The sequence below is a fragment of the Lactuca serriola genome, chromosome 1 (genome assembly GCF_051521515.1).
Source record: "Lactuca serriola cultivar US96UC23 chromosome 1, Lser_US96UC23_V15, whole genome shotgun sequence".
NCBI lineage: Eukaryota > Viridiplantae > Streptophyta > Magnoliopsida > Asterales > Asteraceae > Lactuca > Lactuca serriola.
Window position 1 is genome coordinate 245170070 of NC_136408.1, and position 16165 is coordinate 245186234.

General features: G+C 33.6%; 1 protein-coding gene across 1 annotated transcript; it reads left to right on the forward strand.

Annotated features, from left to right (window-relative positions):
• The first annotated feature begins 3798 nt into the window (after nucleotides 1-3798).
• On the forward strand, nucleotides 3799-7972 carry LOC145072908 (GDSL esterase/lipase At5g45950-like). The gene is made up of 5 exons (XM_079019404.1): nucleotides 3799-4115; nucleotides 4276-4409; nucleotides 6152-6385; nucleotides 6793-7039; nucleotides 7522-7972. The coding sequence occupies exons 1-5, from the start codon at nucleotides 3821-3823 to the stop codon at nucleotides 7704-7706; spliced, it is 1095 nt and encodes a 364-aa protein (XP_078875530.1). The 5' UTR covers nucleotides 3799-3820; the 3' UTR covers nucleotides 7707-7972.
• Nucleotides 7973-16165: the final 8193 nt, after the last annotated feature.

Sequence of the window (16165 nt, forward strand, 5' to 3'; positions counted from 1 at the left end):
ATACTAATATGAACTTGAACAAGGAGGAGAAAACAGAATTGTCATTATGTTCTTCGAACTCGTCGAGTTGTTTCTTCAGACTCAACGTGTTGGACTGCAACTCGGCGATTTGGTCCTCCTACTCGGCGAGTTTGTGCGTCAGATCTTGATTTCGGATTTTCTTACCTAACTTGATTTATTTGGTTAATATTTGTTAATTATCTTTTATTAAATCTGCCATAATCAATTTTTGGTAATGTTAGATAATTAAATATGACCTAAATGTTAGGAGATATTTATGAATTGGATAATGTTGATTTTATTTAATTATAATTATCCTTATAGATATGATTAATAATTTAATTGAAGGATAATTAATATATCCATAATTGGTTACTAAATATATTAATTTAATTATTAATTAAAGTTAATTTTAGGGTTGTTTGAAATTTAAATTAAAAGATTTAATTTTTGAAATTTAAAATGTAAACCCTAAATTACATTCTTATGGATTTTGTTAATAATATAGTTAAATGGTTAATTAAAGGATAACTAATAAATCCATATATGGTTTAAATTTAATTAAATTAAAAGTTTAATTTATTAAAATATTAAACCCTTGGAATTTTTAAAATGTTTAAAATTCACCTTATACTATATATATAATTAATAGTTTAATATATATTATACATATAAGAAATGTCAGTCAAATCGCTAATACACCTGATTCACGAAGCCATACTATAATGGAGAGGTATCCATTCTTACCCACCACTCTCTTGTATGGTGGAGGGTCGTTAGCCGAACGGGTTCGATAGGACAATTAAATATCATTAATAAGTATAATACTATATAATGTAACTGAACTTGATGTGAATTTGATGCTAACCCATGAAATTGCACATTGCACCCTATTTTTCGTTAGTGGAGCGTGTGTGGTTAACCGACACACTAATATGAAACTAATATTGTTGGCAATGGGTGTCTCATAAATTATCATTGAATTAATGAAGCGTGTGTGGTTAACCGACACATTAATTTTAGATGATAAATGACATGGAGAGTACCAGGCTAATTTGTATGGTTATTCACATCTAGTTTGTGATCCTCGGCATCTCAGTCACAAAGTAAGATCATAACCGAGATTAAACATGTCATTGAATAGTTCAATAAATCTCAAAATATCTAGGAGTTTCATAAGATTGAAATTGGTAAATTCTTTACCTACCTAAAGTAGATTTGAATTTGATTACGGCATCCTTCTTCAGAATTCGAATCGAAAATATGGATCCCAGCCTTAATTTAAAATTTTGGGTTAATAATTATGGATTAAAATCAACTAACTTGAATTCTCTTTTTTCCCTTTATAGATGTCAAGTTCAGACATCAATGGTTTTTCATATCCTTCTGGAAATGTTTTTCCTTCTCTATCGGAAGATGATCTTCCACATGTTGATTAAGGTGAAAGAATGTTCCCTTCGTCAAGCAATGGTGGAACTAGAACTCATGCTTCTCCAACTCTTCCTCCACCTCCTCCAATGACTCTCCCTAAGTCATGTATTCTTCAAGTTGAAAAGTATGAAACTACTTAAGCCTTATTGGCATGTAAACATAAAGATGGAAAGTCTGTATGTGCGCATGTTCTGAAAGTAAAATTGCACATTGACAGATTGGGGATGTTGGGTGTCGTTTTCCCAAGGGAGCTAACCATTGATTTGGTTATAGTTTCACTTCCTGACTCATATAGTCAGTTCATTAGATATTTCTATGAGAGGGACCACGACGTGACCCTAATGGATCTAACATATATGTTGATGGCTGCTGAAGCAAAAATGCTTAAGAGCACAAGTCAAGCAAATATGTTTGAAGGATCTATCTCCCAAATTTCCATGGACATTGACAATGGCAACATTGGTAGTCTGAAAAAGGTTTCTCTTCCCAATGGAAGGGGATTGGCCAAGGTCAAACTGTTTAACCATATGGTAAAGAGAAAGGCTAATCCAAAGACAGTCCCATGTGCTAATCCTAAAAGGTCCATATGTTTTTATTGCGAATTAAAGGGGAATTGGATACGAATCTGCCCAGAATACCTGAAAGATCTCAGAGATGGTAAAGTCAAGTCGTATGACTCTAGTTTAGGTACATCTACTATCTGTCTCTACTTTATTAAGTTCTTGTTCATAGATTCTTAATACATGATGTGATAGTCACATTTTGATGTTTTGCAGGACCTAAGAGAAAGAAGGAAGCTTGAGAAGAGTAAGCTGAATCTGATCGTGAGAGATGGATTTTGGTCACATGGTTCGATTATCAGATTTTGGAAGCTGCTGCTTAGGAGTTATGATAGGTTAATAGATTGCTTAGGAAATATTTAGAAACATAGTTTTCATATATTTGCATTGTAAGGACAAATTTTTCTGCATATTATCAATAAAAGTGAAATTTTGATCTATTTATTTTCTATTTCCTTGCAATGACATTTATGAGAATTGATGGTTATATTTTTATTGTTAAATGTGGATTGATTCTTAATTATATCGTTTGTGGCAGTGTCATGATTAACCAAGTGAAAATGAATTCTTATCACCCAAGTTTCAATTGGATAGAAACTTGAAGTCATACAATTCGAATTGTGTGACGTATGAGAATCTTGATCATTGACAAATCATTACTAATCCGTTGATCACATGTTTATGTGAGTCAAGTGAAGGACTAAAAGATTTAGTATACATTGATGTGGACTATTTATATCCACCACAAAGAACGATAACTCTATTCGTCATGGTTTACCGATATTTTAGTGAAGATTGTTGTGTTTAAAAGATTAAGCATAATTCTAACACTTGGAAAAGTTTTCAAAGTGTAATAGAACGAATATGAAGAATCTATTAGACAGAAAGATAAAGATTTCTCCAATCTGAAAAAAATGAGAGCACTTTAGTATCATGTTTTATGATCATCTTAATGATTATGGAACTATGTCAGGATGTATTCAAAGGACAACATAAATGTGTATTTTTTTAGTGTCTATAACCATGTAGAAATCAATCAAAACCTGCATTACAATCCATAATATCCGGCAAAGTTTATATCAAGTGGACTAGTCTTAATAAATATGCATTTTTAATCAAACAATTTGATAATAATAGTTATAATGCTTATAATAAATTTAATATAGACAACATAGTAGACAATAGTAATAATAATAACAATAAAAATTTTAAAATCTTTAAAGATATGTCGCCCGACGAGTTTGAAAATTAACCTTTAGCATTTAATTTATAGTGATTAACTACATACCATTAATTTCAAAAATAATTATACTTTTTTTATTAATCGTAGCAATAAATTTTAGATACTAATTTCCACCATGTCTAATCATCTAAATTTATGTGACAGATTAGCTGCTTGCTAATCTCTTACAATATTGTTTTTGCATAAGATCCGTTGCCAATTTATCGCATATATATATATATATATATATATATATATATATATATATATATATATATATATATATATATATATATATATATATATATATATATATATATATATATATATATATATATATATATCCGCTGTTTCCCAACTGCTAATGCAAATCCAAACCCAACTACAAAAATTAAGATATATGACTATATTGATGCTAGTGACGATATTGATGTTGCTTATGTGTCTCTTTTGTACAAGTTTTCAAAGTTACAATAAATGGATTTGGCTTCATATGTCATGCCCAAACCTACCAATATTAAATGGCATGTCTATAAAAACGTACCATTGAGAGGCCAGTCAAAATATTGTTCATTCTGTCCCACAAAACATTCTTTATCGGTTGAAAATGAAACATTTAGCATGGGTGGCAGTTAACCTAGTAATAGTGATACTATTGTTCGAGGTTGTGGTCACATGCAATGCACGCGTCGTGCATAGTGCTCGGAAGCTTAGGGTTCTTGCAGCCAAGTACAATGTTACGTGCATTCTGGTATTTGGTGATTCGAGTGTTGATCCTGGTAACAACAACAATCTTCCAAATACATGGCATAAAGGAAACTTTCTACCTTATGGGAAAGATTTCGGTCATTCCAACCCAACCGGAAGGTTCACCAATGGCAGACTCTCCACAGATATGATTGGTATGTTTTAGTATAATTTTCATGCATGAATATTTGTAGCATCGATACTTGTTGCAGGTGCCTAGCTAGCTCGTACTTTTATAAGTGTTGTATTGTAAGTAATTGACCTTTTTGAACCATGCATATGCTCATGATTAGTTGTTTGTTTGTGTATGTGCAGCTGAGGCTTTAGGTTATACAAACACAATCAAAGCTTATTTGGATCAAAATCTGATGGATAAGGACTTGTTGCATGGTGTTAGTTTTGCATCAGGTGGTTCTGGGTATGATGATTTCACAGCGGATAATATCACTGTAAGTGACATATAAACCTAAATGTAGAGATTTCATTTATTGATGGATATATGTGTTGATTTCGGTTAAATTTGGTATTAGAACAAGTTCAATTGGTAGAAGAAACAAACTTAGTTAAACAGAAAAAATGGTCAAATTGTCACCATACTAAATTAAAATTACTCGGAGTCTATTAATTTAATTATTGCATAAATTTTCTTGATTGCTTTATTAAAGCTGAAACTTTTAAATTCTAACCAAGTTTGATGTTATAGAGGACATGGCTGCAGTGTGTCTTAAATAGGAGACCTCATCATGGTCAGTCAATATGTTAATATACTCGACAGTTGGTAATTGATCACCCTATAGTGTTTGATCCATGGTTAAGTAGAATATTTGATTAAACGTTATAAACCTTCAATTTGATAGATAAATGTAAATTATACAATTAAATAAAAAATATAAAGGCATCCACAATACATTGGACTTTTTAAAGTGAAATGGATTAAGCCTTCATGATTTTACTCTCCATACAACTTTAATGACCGGTGAATATGTTAATCTACCCGAGTATTGTTAAATTCATCACTTGTTAGTGTTTTTAGTCTTTGATCAACGATTAAGTATAATATTTGATGAAATGTTATAAAACTTCAATTTATAGATAAGTGTAAATTAAATGATTAAATAAAAAAATCTGAGTCCATCCACAATAAATTGGACTCTTTAAAGTACAATGATTTGAGACATCATGATTCTATTATCCATACAACTCTATAAAAAAATTTATGCAATGCATTAAAGTCTATAAAGTTCAATGAACATATATTTAAGAATTAAAAAGTATCCTTTTTACTTCTGAAGAGTTCAATGTTCGTCGAACTTCATATCCATTAAAAGCCAACATGACATCATAAAATTGTAAAGCTTAATCCGTTAAATGTCAGTTAGACATGTCACCTTATTCAACTCTCTCATTAAACCATGTATTGAAATCATGATCTCTGATATCACGTATTAATTATGTGGAATGATGCAATTAATTAATGCTAGATATTACGTGTAGTATGAAAAATATTTCATAAAAGCAACTAGAATCGTGGGTGCAAAGAAACTACTAGTGGTATATCTACTCTAATAAATGAAGGTTTTTTTGCCACATGTCCTCTTCTCCTTCATTTGGACACATGACATTTTCTAAAAATTTTAAATTTTCTATTTTCCACTTGTCATTTTATTGTATTTTTCATTTTATTAAATTAAAATTTCACATTTAATATATAAGGTAATATATATGTAAAGTATTTATTAGAAATGGTTTATATATGTAATGTATCCACTCATTAATTTTAATAATTCAAAATATTTCTCATTTTTCTTATAAATTCAAACTTTTCAAATTGTTAAAATTTTATATTTAATTTTTTTAAATAACTCCATGTAATACATGGATCTCACACTTAGTATATAATATATTTTATAAAAGCAACTACGAATCGTGGGTGCAAACAAACTACTAGTGGTGTGCTAGAAAGTCATTAGTTATAAGTTAGAACTTTCTACAAGTTTGATCATCATTTTACAAGATTATTGTTCCAATTAGTCTTTGTTATTGGCTTTAATTAGAGGTTAAAATTATTATGTCCATGATTTTTAATCTTAAATCAATTAACATTAACATGTGTCATTTAAAACAATAAATTACTACTTAATAACAAATTGATTCATGTTAAAACTAATTATTGTTTTCTTTTTAAATGCAGAATGTTATGTCTCTTCGAAAACAATTGGACTACTTTAAGGAGTATAAGACTCGTTTAGGGAAGCTTGTGGGAGAAGAATCTTCACATAGGATTGTAGAGAATGCTGTGTTCATTTTGAGCATGGGCACAAACGACTTTTTACAAAATTACTACATTGATCCTACTCGATCCCAGATGTTTACCATCGCCCAATACCAAGGTTTCTTGATCAATTGTATGGAAAGTTACATAACGGTAAGAATTCATTAAATTGGATATCTTCAGTTTTTTGTCCCTTTTTTCTAATAAAATAAAAGGTTAAAACTTAAATAAACCAAAAAAAGAAACAATGATTTTCTAGTCTGGTGGATGTTGAAAATCATGTAGTCAAGATTTGTTCTCATGTTATCAATATTTTTCCTTATCTCATTATGTAATTTTTTTTTTCTTGTAATTGTAAATAACTAGAGAATTAAAAAAACTTAATAAATTTTAAGTGTACATAAGGTATGTTTTTTCGATCGTAATCCGTGACAAAAACCAGGATCTTAGGATACATTTTGTATTTTTCACAATCCCGCTATAAGAATGTTGTTCAGAAAAAACATGCTTTAAAAATGCAAAAACAGTATCCAATTATTATTTGTTTTTGGAAATTATAGGAAATGCATTCACTAGGAGTTACCAGATTGATGGTTGTCGGGATGGAGCCATTCGGATGTATGCCTATGATAAAGACATTAACGAATAATGTTGATTGCAACAAGGAAATGAACCAAGTGGCTCTCTCTTTTAACATTTTGTTGAAGGCAAAGTTGTTAACCCTCGAAAAAACATTGCACATGAGTACTATTTTTGTTGACATTTATGGTGTCATTCAAAACACCTTACAAAACCCAACAAAATATGGTAAGTATCTTCATTTTCTGCAAATATTGATCTTTTGATATATATATATATATATATATATATATATATATATATATATATATATATATATATATATATATATATATATATATATATATATATATATATATTCCGAATCATGAATGAAAATTTTCATTTTTGTCTAGAAAATTGATGAAACACTTTGGTTGGACTTATTTATAAAGTTTTTGGATTCGAATATAACATCTATTTACATACCGACTAGCTAAGAAACTACTAATGTGAAGATTTTCTACGTAAATTAAGTAATAACAAACTCATAAATTTCTAAGTAAATAACTATCAATTATTATTCTATAAATTTTAGCACAAATAACATGTAAAAGTTAACATGTAGTTTCATCCTAACAATTATTGAAAAAAAAAAGTATTTTTGAGTTTAACACATAAAACCATGAGATATTCTTGAAAAATGTTTTTGGTTAAAATGAAATTGGCAGGTTTTACAGAATCTAAAAAGGGTTGTTGTGGAGATGGGTTGACACAATTTGGGGCAAGCTTAAAGGGATTGAGTACATGTACGAATCGTTCAAAATACATTTACTGGGATGCTGTTCATTTTACAGAAAAAATGTATTACATAATCGCAGAAGAGTCAGTAAAATCTCTAATTGCAAGTCTTTAGCACCCCGTTTGTGCTTATTTCACTGGCAGTTAGTCTTATGCCTGTATGGACATGTCAACCATTTCACTACGCCTTTATCGTTTCAAGGGTATTAAAACAGTTATTTTTGATTTCCTTTACTCTATTGTAGTATTGTAATATTGTGTATTGTCTAAGTTCCTTTAGGTTTATATATGTGTGTTCATAGTTCAAGAAGTTTTATATGATCTTAATCATGAGCAAATTATGTTTCATTTTAAGCATCATATGTATTGTTCCTATTGTCATTTATAAAATTTTGTTCCTATTTTCATTTATAAAATTTCAACAGATGTTATTAACTTTTCTAAGGTGTTAGAAAATAAGTTGCTGATAATGAATCCATATTTCATTCTCAAAACACGTTCTCCATAAATTTCAAGGATTAAAATGAAAAAATATAGAATAAAATTGAATTATCTCAAATATGAACTTTAAAAGCATAAGAAATATATGAAGAACAATGAAATAAACATTCTTTGATCATTTCGATTTAATTTGTAAAGTAAAAAATAAAAATTACAACGTAAGTTCTAATTTTACAAATCAAAAGTGGAAAAGTTTATTTTGATGGTAATTTTATAGGTATATAACGGTTAGTGGATTTGTATTGATGATGTATTATGAAGGGGATATTTTTGATTGTCTAAGGATGGAATATGAGACTAAATGGTATACAAAGCAAAAATGAGTATGTGGTATATGTGGCCATGGAAAACCACCGTGCACACCACCTTGAGGTTCTGTGGTCCTCCGTCTTCGTGGCCGTTCGTGGTGTATACAACGGAGAGCAACGACCAACGAAATTGAATAGCAATTTAATGCTTCTAATGGCTAGTTTAGGTTTTTTTTTTACCTAAATAAAAAAAATCATTATAAACTTACTATATAAGTACCAAAATACATCTTCTTCTATATCACACAATTCTTCTCTCACAATCACACATTTTTGTTTCTTGATCTTTCAAAAACATGGCTCCTAAAATGCGGACTTGGTCGGAAGAGGAAGAAGAGAAATTAGCAGCAGCATGAGTGTCGGTTTCGGAAGACGTAAGTAGTAGGGTGTCTAGAGATTTTTGGGGAAGAGTTTGAAACGTTTTCCATGATTTAATGGGTGGTCCAAGTCATAATCTTGACAAAATATGTTCCAAGTATCACGATATGAGGGTAAAATGTCGCGAGTTCGTCAGAATTTATAATTTTGTTATAAACAACGGACACGAAGGCGATATTGATCCAGTTGTGGTGGTCATGCATCAATATGAAGACATAAACCACAGACCGTTACACATCTCAAAACTTGGCTAAAAATTAAGGATTCTCCAAAATGGATTGCTTAAAAGTAGGGTTTAAAAAACTAGTTTAATTTGTTTGTGTTTGTATTTTTACGGATTTTTTCTCTTTTATTTTAAGTTGTTTTTTAAACTATTGTAATGATTTTTATTGAATAAAAAACTAGTATTAAAATATGTCGTTTATTGTATTTTCATTATATTTTTCAATAAAATCTAATTAAAAAATAAGGTGGACTGGTGTGTTTAGTGGTAAGTATCCCATGGATTAGTGGTAGGGAGTATTGTGATGATATGACATCCACCACTATAATGGTTAGTGGTTGGTATAATAGATGACCTGAATGTATAAATAAATATGTATAAATATATAGGTTAGGATGAGGGTGGTAGGTGAGATTATGGTTTTATGGAGACTGTGTAGGATCTGAACATGTTGCAAAGTTTGAACATGAGCATTTTTATACTCTTTTTGTTTTATGTTTATATATATATATATATATATATATATATATATATATATATATATATATATATAAACATAAAACAAAAAGAGTATAAAAATGCTCATGTTCAAACTTTGCAACATGTTCAGATCTACAAGATGAAATTAAAGTATTAATGAAGTTACTCACATGTATATCATCAAGCAACTCTTAAAAAGATCTAGGATCATCCTTGATTTCTCGTATTTACTAAAATGATAGCATGTGCTCACCAATACATATAACATGTAACAATCATTATGAATGACAATATTTTATGCCTAACCATACACTTTGTTAGCATATATATGTTTACTATAAAACCAATTGTTTTGGGCTTCTTTTTGTCTTTAGCCCATTAGGGTTAGGGTTAGCTTAGCTTGCATTTATATTCCCCATCTTGTTGTTCTTTTCTTTTATGCTTTTCAAAAACCTTGTAATCTCTCTCTTTCATTAATCATACGAACCTATTATATCAAAGAAGAGGTTTGATTAATGAAAGAGAGAGATTACAAGGTTCTTGAAAATCCTAAAAGCAAAGAACAACAAGATAGGGAATATAAAGGCAAGCTATGCTAACCCTATCCCTAATGGGCTAGAGTTAAAAAGGAGCCTAAAAGAAGTGGGCTTATAATAAACATATATATGCTAACATCCCCCCTCAAACTCAGAATGCCATAATAGTAAGCATTGAGAACTTCTCACAAAAAAACCGAAATCGAGATGCTGACAAAGCCTTCGAAAAAATATCAGCAAGCTACAATGTAGATGAAACAAATGGAAAATATAGAGTCATGAGCTGTAAGTGACGATGAGTGAAGTGACAATCAATCTTAATGTACTTCGTCCACTCATGGAAACATAATTCTTCGCAATCTGGATCGCACTTTTGTTATCACAATGTAAGGAAGTTGATGAATAAATGTGGACCCCCATGTCTACAAGAAGCCGCCGTAACCAGATAATCTCACATGTAGTTCATAGCCATAGCACGATACTCAGCCTCCGTGGAAGATCTAGAAACAACATCTTGTTTCTTGCTCTTCTAAGAAATGATAGACTCTCCAAGACACACACAAAATCCAACGCTGGATTTTTGATCATGACAGTCACCATCCCAATCAGCATCACTATAGGCACGTATCTTAAGAGATGACATCGAGGGAAACAAGAGGGTCTGAAACTGATTGCCACGTATCTCAGAATACAGAGTATAGCACCCTAATGAACGTAAGTAGGAGTAGTAGTAAACTGACTGACAACATGAACAACATGAGCAATGTCCGGACGAGTAACTGTGAGATAAACCAAACTTCCCACGATAGTCCTGATGAGTTTTGAGCATTCTAACACTTCCTAAGTGTACATGCAACCCTAATAACCTTGGATCTATGTTTGTCTAATTATCATGCAAAGTTGATTTCCAAGGCTATGATCCTATCTTGCATACATGGGGAACAATTTTAACTTGAGTAATAGATAGAACTACATACCTTGTTGTTGATAGTGTTCCTTCAAACCTTGTGAGCCTAGCACCTCAAGTGTGATGCCTTAAATGCTTCACACAACACCAAATGCAAAGTATAAACTTGAGAGGATACTCTAACACACTCAAAATCGGCCAAGCCCTCTTGTTTCACTAGTGTAGCCGATTTTGGGGAGAGACATGGTCCTTATATAGTGTGTTGCATTAGGCAAAACCCTAATGTAACATGACTCTTCATTTCTCAATCCATGGGTTAACTCCATGGAGCATCCATGGAGCATCCTATAGGTGGAACCCAACTTCATAATCCATGGAGCCTTTTAGTCCACTATATAAGATATGGAAGATTTACATAATCTACCCATATATTTAATTAGTTATTCTTTTGATCACTTAATTAATTCTAAATTAATTCTTGATCAAAACTAATTAAATAATATTATTAATATATTAGAACTTATAGTATATTAATAAACCATATGTGTTATTTCTCTCATTTAGTTTATCCAATTGCATGGTGCCATGCAACCCAAATGGACCATGCCGGGTCGGGTCAAGTATTTAGGAAAAATAGTTATGGACTTAGACACCTTATCCAACAGTCTCCCACTTGGATAAGTCTAATAACTATAATTGCAATACATCAACTTAGTTCTGACCGGGCCCGGTACATAGGTCAAAACAAAATCATCGAGGGGCCCAGATATCAGCTTCTAATCCAAGAAGGAACAGATAAACTTCGACTTATATGTTTGTTCTACCACTCATTGAATTATATACAAAAGCACGTTTTATAACATCGAGTTACCAATGCGTTTTTGTACAATCAATGCATAACCAACTCGTAAGTAAAAAATCATATCTCTAGGTTTGAAGACTTATATGATATTACCGTCTCACAATCACTCGAGATAAATTCCATGAAGTGATTCCAGTGAGCGTGGGTTGAATCCAATGCTCAGAACTTATGAGCACTCATGATTGTTGTAGCCATGTCCAATAGCTTAGACCTCTGCAACCAATCATGACAGTGTTGATTCATATCTACTTCCAACATATGACCGTCTGTGGAAAATTTGAATAATATGTAAAATCACAACATACTATTCTGTAAGTCAAAACATGCAAAAGAAATTATAGTAAACGATTGACAAAAGATAGTAACACTTTACTCATAAATAAACACAACTTTTATTCATCATCAAATGTCAATTACACTTTACAAATTTCGCAAATTATCTAACTACTAAAACTAATATCATCCTTCAGCCCTATGCTCCGAGCATGCTGGAGATGCTTAACCCTAGTCAGTCCCTTCGTGAGGGGATCTGCTGGGTTCTCATCCGATGATACCCTCTTTGCCACGAGGATTCCTTCTTCTATGCGATGTCTGATAAAGTGATATTTTCTGTCGATGTGTCTGTATCTCCCGTGATCCCTTGGTTCCCTGGCTAAGGCAACAGCACTTTCACTATCACATAAAATTTCCTTAGGCTCCTTTATAGCTGGTACTACTCCAAGGTCTCCTATGAAGTTCTTCAGCCATATAGCCTCCTTTGCTGCCACGCTTGCTGCTATATACTCTGATTCACAAGTAGAATCAGCCACTGTCTCCTGCTTGGAACTTTTCCAAGTGATTGCTCCTACGTTTAGGGTAAAGACCCAGCCCGACTGAGAGCGGAAATTATCCCTATCAGTCTGGAAACCAGCATCACAATACCCTACAACTCAAAATTCATCACTCCCACCGAGGGTAAGAACCCAGTCCTTATTCCTCCGTAGGTACTTGAGGATATTCTTTACCGCAGTCCAGTGAGCCTTGCCAGGGTTCCCCTGATACCTGCTAACCATGCTCAAGGTAAAGGCTACATCAGGTGGAGTACAAGTCATAGCATACATGATCGAGCCTACTGCCGAAGCATAAGGTACTCGACTTATTTCTGCTATCTCAGCCTTAGTACTAGGGCTTTGTGTCTTACTCAGTCTGGCGTTACTCTGGATTGGTAACTCTCCTTTCTTGGAGTTTTGCATGCTAAATCTCTTCAACACTTTGTCCAAGTAGGTACTTTGACTAAGTCCAATTTGTCTTTTACTCTGGTCTCTCAAGATCCTTATCCCTAGAATATAGGCAGCTTGTCCTAGGTCCTTCATAGAGAAACACTTCCCAAGCCAAGACTTAACTTCCTATAGAGTTAGGATGTCATTTCCTATAAGTAGTATGTCATCCACATACAATACCAAAAAGCTAACTATACTCCCACTAGCCTTGACATAAACACAAGATTCATCTTCAGTCCTAGAAAAGCCAAATTCCTTGACCTTTTCATCAAAGCAAAGATTCCATCTGCGAGGTGCTTGCTTTAATCCATAAATGGATTTCTCAAGCTTACACACTCTATTAGGGTACTCGTTGCTGATAAAACCTTCTGGCTGACTCATGTAAACATCTTCAGTCAACTTTCCATTAAGGAAAGCGGTTTTGACATGCATTTGCCAAATTTCATAGTCATGAAATGCAGCTATGGCTAACATAACCCTAATAGACTTAATCTTGGCTACTGGAGAAAAGGTCTCATCATAATCCACTCCAGGAGTTTGAGAGAAACCCTTTGCAACCAGTCGAGCCTTATAAGTGTGTACGTTACCATCCATGTTGGTCTTCTTCTTGAAGATCCATTTGCACCCTACAGTCTTACGACCTGGTACATTCTCAACCAAGTTCCAAACTTGATTGTCATATATGGACTGTATCTCGTTGTCCATTGTCTCTTTCCACTTGGCTGACTCAGGGCCTGCAATGGCTTCCGCGTAACTGTTAGGTTCATCCAGACCTACTAGTGTCTCATCACTAATAAGTGTCTCACCTTCCGCAGTAATATGAAAACCATAGTAATGCTCAGGTGCATTCCTAACTTTCGTGGAACGCCTTAGAGGTACAGACTCGTCAATTGGCTCAACAGGAGTTTCCTCCTCAAGTTGAGGGCTAGGGTTTGAAGTTCCTTATCCACTTGACTCTTGAAGTTCTTCAAGGTTAATTTGCCTCCCACTGTCTCCTTTTCTTATAAATTCTCTCTCACGAAAGACTCCTCTACTTGCTACAAAGACCACATTATCACTAGGTCTGTAGAAGAGGTAACAAAAGGATCTTTGTAGGTAGCCGATGAAAATACACCTCTCGCTTCGGGGTTTAAGCTTATCATGAGTCTCACATCTCACGAAAGCTTCACAACCCCAAATCTTGATGTGGTCTAGTTTGGGTACTTTACCAGTCCACATCTCGTGAGGAGTTTTGGCAACTTTCTTTGTAGGGAATAGATTAAGGATATGGGCGGCAGTCTCTAAGGCATACCCCCAAAATGAGACTGGTAGCGAAGTTCGACTCATCATGGAACGAACCATATCCAACAAGGTTCGATTACGCCTCTCAGCTACACTATTCAAATGTGGTGTCCTGGGAGGTGTCAATTGTGAGACAATCCCACATTCCCTAAGATAGTCGAGGAACTCTGAACTAAGATACTCACCACCTCGATCGGATCGAAGCATCTTAATGTTCCTGCCTAATTGATTCTCGACTTCCTGTTTAAATTCCTTAAACCTTTCGAAAGTCTCTGACTTATGCTTGATTAAGTAGACATATCCATATCTACTGTAATAATCAGTAAAAGTCAAATAATAATGATTAGCATCCCTTGTGGCATGTTTGAATGGTCCACACAAATCCGTGTGTACAAGGTCCAAAAAAGCTTCACCCCCTCACAAGAACCTGTGAAGGGTGACTTTGTCATTTTTCCAAGTAAGCATGATTCGCAACTATCATCTGACTTTAGGTCAAATGACTCCAAGACTCCATCCTTTTGGAGTTGGCCTATGCGTTTTTTGCTTATATGTCCAAGACGACAATGCCATAGTGATGCTTTATCCAAGTTATTATTATTAATAGAATCAATACATGTCATATTATTTCCTAAGTCATCTACAACAGACACAGCTTCATACACACCATCACAAGGTAATGCTTTAAAATAAAGAACATTATTAAAGAAAGAATCAATAGAACCAACTTCATTATTAAATGAAAAGGTAAAACCTTGTTTATACATTGCATGAAAGGAAATAATATTTATTGCCATTTCTGGCGACTAACAACATTATTCAAATCTAAATGAAACCCACTACTTAGCGATAAAGTATAAACTCCAATCTTGTTGACAGGTATAACTTTCCTTTTCCCCATGATTAAGTTTATTCTTCCTTGCTCCACCTTCTCACTTCTTCTTAGTCCTTGAAAATCACAACAAATATGAATACCGCATCTGGTATCAAGGACCCATGAGTTAGAATGGGGTGAGTTATTAGATAAGATAGTGTAAATACCTGCATGATTGGGTTTAACCTTCCCATCGATCACATCTTGCTGGTACTTTGGGCAGTTCCGCTTCCAATGTGCCCTTTCATGGCAATAGAAGCATTCAACCTCTTTTGGGTCAGAAGAAGGAGTGATGAAACCTTTCTTGGTTCCACTTGAAGAAGAGCCCTCAAGGGTCCTAACCTTGGTACCCTTCGAGGGGCTCTTCCTCTTCTTACCCTTCCCTTTCCCGATTGCCAAGACAGGGGCGGAGTTGGTAGGAGTAGAAGTAACAATCGCCTTACCCTTAAGACCACTTTCCACGGTCTTTAAGAGTCCTTGAAGTTTGCTGAGTGTGACCTCCTCCTTGTTTATGTGGTATGTCATGTGGAATTGATCATAACGTGAAGGTGAGGAGTGTAAAATGATATCTATTGCAAGCTCCTCGGGGAAGTTCACATTAAGCTTCAGAAACGGTCCACAAATCTTTGCATTTTCTGCATGTGGCCCGTGATGGGTTCACCATCCTTTATGCGAGTTGTTATCATGGAGGAGATGATTGCATACCTCTCTTGACGAGCACTTTGATGGTATCTTTCCATCAAGTCTTGGTGCATCTCATAGGGGTAGAAATCTTCATAGGATTTTTGGAGATCCGCGGTCATAGTGGCCATCATGATGCATACCACCTTGGTAGCATCCCTTTCATGTGCCCTAAAATCAGCGATCTCTTGAGGAGTAGCAACTGTCTCATCAATCTCCTTAAGCTCCTTATCGAGGACATATTCCTTGTCCTCGTAGCGAGTGATCATTCTGATGTTTCTGATCCA

Bases quoted from the DNA above. Each gene is read 5' to 3' on its own strand.
- LOC145072908 (XM_079019404.1), top strand. From the start codon at position 3,821: ATGAAACATTTAGCATGGGTGGCAGTTAACCTAGTAATAGTGATACTA. The intron at 4,116-4,275 runs GTATGTTTTAGT...GTGTATGTGCAG, and splicing joins ACTCTCCACAGATATGATTG to CTGAGGCTTTAGGTTATACA. The intron at 6,386-6,792 runs GTAAGAATTCAT...TGGAAATTATAG, and splicing joins GTATGGAAAGTTACATAACG to GAAATGCATTCACTAGGAGT.